The sequence below is a fragment of the Saccostrea cucullata genome, unplaced genomic scaffold (assembly GCF_032062105.1).
Source record: "Saccostrea cucullata isolate Sc308-1 unplaced genomic scaffold, CSIRO_AGI_Scuc_v1 ctg13788, whole genome shotgun sequence".
Taxonomy (NCBI): Eukaryota; Metazoa; Mollusca; class Bivalvia; order Ostreida; family Ostreidae; genus Saccostrea; species Saccostrea cuccullata.
The window spans coordinates 12,559-17,009 of NW_026920476.1; the positions used below are offsets into that span (position 1 = coordinate 12,559).

Consider the following 4,451-nt stretch of genomic DNA (forward strand, 5'->3'; position numbering starts at 1 on the left):
TTTATTCTAGTTCAAACAATAAATTGATATATTATCGCGCTATTCATAACCGTACATTGTAGAACTGCTCATTATGTTGCAAAGTGTTTCTATAAATGCACTGCCTATACTCTGTTTTCATTTGAAAGATAATGCATTAGTTTGTTTTCTTAAAAGCATCACAAACAAGAGGATGAATTTATTTTCTTTCTACTTCATTTCTCTTATAATATTATGTCACTCTTGCCTGAAATATAATTTATAGATACCCTTGAATGATGTACGGATGAATGAAATTTATAAGAAGGAAGAGGAGGTTTTGTTCAGTCAAATCATAAGAAACAGAGGAAGAGTATTCTTAGAGATGTCCCCAATTTCACGTTTGCTTCGTTTAATTACTATAACAATGATTTGCAAAGCATCAATTCAGGGCAATTTCAGGAGTAGTTATGGTGTAAGGATAAATTATTGGTACCCAACCTCTTCTTGTGTTCGGTATAATAATATTCAATCTCTTGGCAAATGTTTTGCAACTTGCCTACAGAAGATGGAAAACTTTTACTTGTTCAGCCAAGACTTGTTAAATCATGAATGTTTGTGCTGTAAGGATGTGCCTGGAACTCCTTTAACTGGATCAGAATGGAAGACATTTTTGCCAAGTAAGATTTTTCAATAAAGTTCAAACTAATTAAAAAATAGTAATCATTTCCAAGAGCAAAATGAGATATATTTAGTCAACACTAGAATTTATTATACATTTACGTAGACAACTTTTAAATACTCTTCTCCCTCTCCCGACCCAGGATAAAACAATTGGGTCGATATGTGAGATATTTATTTATTTATTCATTCTTTTTTAAGAAAATCTTTAAATTATTGCTAAATGTACAAAATCATATTTCCCGGAATAGATAAATATAACATTATTTTTTTTTTTAGAGAAAAATCTTCAATCGAGCCACTTTTCACAAGTCAGTCATGAGAGGCCTTAGATAGCCTTCATATTTGTTTTATATATCATCTGTAGATTCCTAGATATACAAGTGGAATAATTTACCGCGTAATTACCCGAGAAGCACCACAAGCGAAATAAAATTACTAGCCTTTATTATTATTATCGCGATTTGAAGTTGAAGAATCGCGATAAGTCTCGCAAAAAATAAAAAGAAAAAAGAATTCTACCTTACCGTAGTCTTTTATTAAAACAAGATCTTCACTGATACTGACAGAGCATCTAAATTCACCTGAGATGGAATCAAAACAAAAATGTTTAGAAATTAACTGTACTTAAAATCATAAAGAAAAGAGTTTTTACATGTAGTACTGACGGAATGTCATGTGATGAATATACATTTTTTTTTAATCTAAAAGTATGTTGTTTTGTTCTTGTTGTTTAACAGTTCCCTGTCCTTCTGGATATACCACGATTATGAATACTTTTTATGAAATCTGTGTGAAATACGTGCCTACACCTACGATGTACGATGATGCTGTTTCCAGATGTAATGAAGATGGTGGCGACCTCTTCAAAATTGACTCAGAGAAAAAATACGAGATATTCAAAGAACTTTTAGGTAAAACTGAAAATATAAAATCAAAATTCACTGGAAAGGTATGTAATGGTGAACGCAATTCATCTCATTTTAAGCTTTCATCTTAATTTTTAGAAGGTGTCGAACATTTCCAAGGAAGTTGCTAACCTTGTTCGATCATACATGTAGAATCAGAGACTATTAACTTTCAAAAACTGCTAGCTTTTGCTTAAATGTAGGATTTTTTAGTTGTAATACTTTATGAATATGTCACAGAAAAATTTTATCTGAAAAAAGTCAAGGATTCAGGATGGAGGGTTCCGTTCCCAAGCAACTGCGATGTAAATTAGATTAATATAAATATTGTTTTCATATATACCTCATATTTATTAATTTTACTGTGAGACAAAAAGTACATGTATTGATCTTTCTATTTACAGTACCAGAACTTTCTTCATATAAGATATTTTTCATTTATGAAAAGCGACGAACGCATGATACTTCAAATTATCATTATGCCGCTCCGAACGAAGTCGGGCGACATATTGCAATTGTACGCATGTTTTTCTTCTACAGGCTGTTTCTCGGAGATGGTTGGGAGAATCTCTCTGAAACATTCCTTAAAGATCGATCACTGGTTGTAGTTGTGTTGTTTGGTCATTCAGTATCAAAATGGCTACCGTTGCTATGGAAACAAGCAAAAAGTGACGAATTTTGTCCATGAGTATTCTCTCTGGTCCCTTGTCTACAAGGCTACAATTGTTTAATTATTGTTTTATAAGCTAAAAAAATGTCTTAAAATCTATGTTTCTAATACTCAGTACATCCTTATATAAGGCATGGTTATGTCATTTGCATTATTGCGTCACAGTTATGAATCGCAGCTGCAGTATCTGTTTTTAGAAATATCCAGTTCATAAAGACTATTGTGACGTCAGAATTATTGTTTCCAGTTTTAAGAAAACGCAGGTTTATATTTTACTTAGAATGGAAACATCCAGTCTTTGAACTTTTTATCCTTGATCATTTGATCTATTTTGAGCGATTCGGATAGCTGGCAACAATAGAAAAAAAAATGAAAATTGTTGAAATTTGAAGCAGAGGGGTATAAATTTGGTCGTTTGATTTCTGTGGTAATAATGGTCCTTATACGAAAGAAAAGGGAAGTTTAAATGTTTTTTTTTATGTTGTTTTTATTAAAAAGCTGCATTATAATCTTTCTGGGTCTATCATTAAGCTGGTAATTAAGTAAGAGTAATAAATCAATTTGAAATGTTAAAGTAACAGGGTCTTGACACGGCATGTTTTTTCACCTCAAAAGCCAGTAACAAGAAAAGTGAAGGGTATAATAAAACAAAATAAAAAAAAAATAATAAAATAAAAATAAAAACTTATTTTTTTTCCATGCGATCTATATCAGAATTGAAATCAAGAAATCGATGCATTTTACAATAATGTAAATACATAATCAAAATAAATGCTTTAAATTATCTTAGAAATCTTTCAATTCTTAAAGTTTTATTTGAATAAAATTTATGTATATAAAGCACAGTATTCAAGCTCAAAAGTCTATTAACCAATAAAAGATTGACTGGAGAATTGCAAACTAGGACATGCGAAACAACAAATGGAACTTTAGATCAGGTACGATAAAGGAGTAAGCATCCACTGTGAACCGGTCCCACTCGCCGTGTGCTCTTTGCCTTGACCGGAAAATTCAACGACAATTCGCTGTTTTTATAACACATGGCCAAGAAATAAGTATGGAAAACGTCCGCCAACATATGACCTAAGGATAAATTTAAGTATTAAAAGTTGTATTCCTTTAAGCTCATATTTTTTTTTTCCTTTTTAGGACCATTTACAGCTACAAATGAAATTCAAATATGGGTTCAGGGAGTAGAGGAAAACAACCAATGGAAATTCCACGATGGAACTCCGATTCCAAATATATGTCCTATTCGTGAAAGTAATAACGCTAATGAGATTCATCTGAGATCCCACAGCGGATATAACTTTGACTGCATTGACGACCCTCCGTCCAATAAACATGATTATATCTGTGAAATTGATCGTTTCTTTTGACAAGCCTCCTAGTATAAGGACAAGATGCTCGTCATTGTGAAAAGTAAACTGTGTTAACTGTCGTGGAAGTAAACGTTTTATATTGCTTCAGTTTAACATTTCTATACTTAAAGAATGTGTATCTATATTTTATATTTTATATGTGTTTCTAATACTAGCATTTAGAATACTGTTTTATCGTTTATAGATTAATGTCAGATGCTTGTTTCAATTTATATTCACCCTTTTTATCTTTAGACTTTCATGTTCCCTATGAACATTCAGAACATTTTTCTTTGACTTTGAAATAAAATGAAGTTAAGGAAATTGTGAGAATACTTAACACCAATTTCGAACATAACGTAGAATGTTTCTAATACTTTACACTTGTGACAAGTCCAAAATGTAATTTAAATTTTTCATTATATCACTATACGTGTAATTGCAATAAACATTTCGCTGAAAGAGCTACATCTTTTATGACAGAAGATACATTTTTGTCACCTTCATCAAAGAAAATGTAAAGGTTGCAGAGATTACATGCTTAACTTGCAGCACCAACAATTTTATAGATAGACAATGTGACGCCGAACACACAATAATCTCAATAGCTTTCTATATATTTAGGATTTAGATGTCAAGTGGCTGAACGCACGGGATGTAGCAGAAATGGCCTTGTTTTTCATTCAAGGAAACAGGATGCTATGTTAGAACACAATAAACAGTAAACAGATGATTTTTTTTCTAAACAGTTATATCTCACTTTATTATAAGTTACCATCAAATATTAAGAGAAAGCCGTTGCATAAATATATAAATGAAAAGAATTACACTACTACCGAAACAAAACAAATTTCCATTGGATTTCAATTAATA

The 4,451-nt window shown here is 31.3% G+C and overlaps 1 protein-coding gene across 1 annotated transcript; it reads left to right on the forward strand.

Moving 5' to 3' along the window:
* Positions 1–336: 336 nt before the first annotated feature.
* LOC134249445 (uncharacterized) lies at positions 337–4,217 on the forward strand. Its single transcript, XM_062731799.1, has 3 exons — positions 337–638; positions 1,380–1,553; positions 3,367–4,217. The coding sequence occupies exons 1-3, from the start codon at positions 344–346 to the stop codon at positions 3,594–3,596; spliced, it is 699 nt and encodes a 232-aa protein (XP_062587783.1). The 5' UTR covers positions 337–343; the 3' UTR covers positions 3,597–4,217.
* Positions 4,218–4,451: the final 234 nt, after the last annotated feature.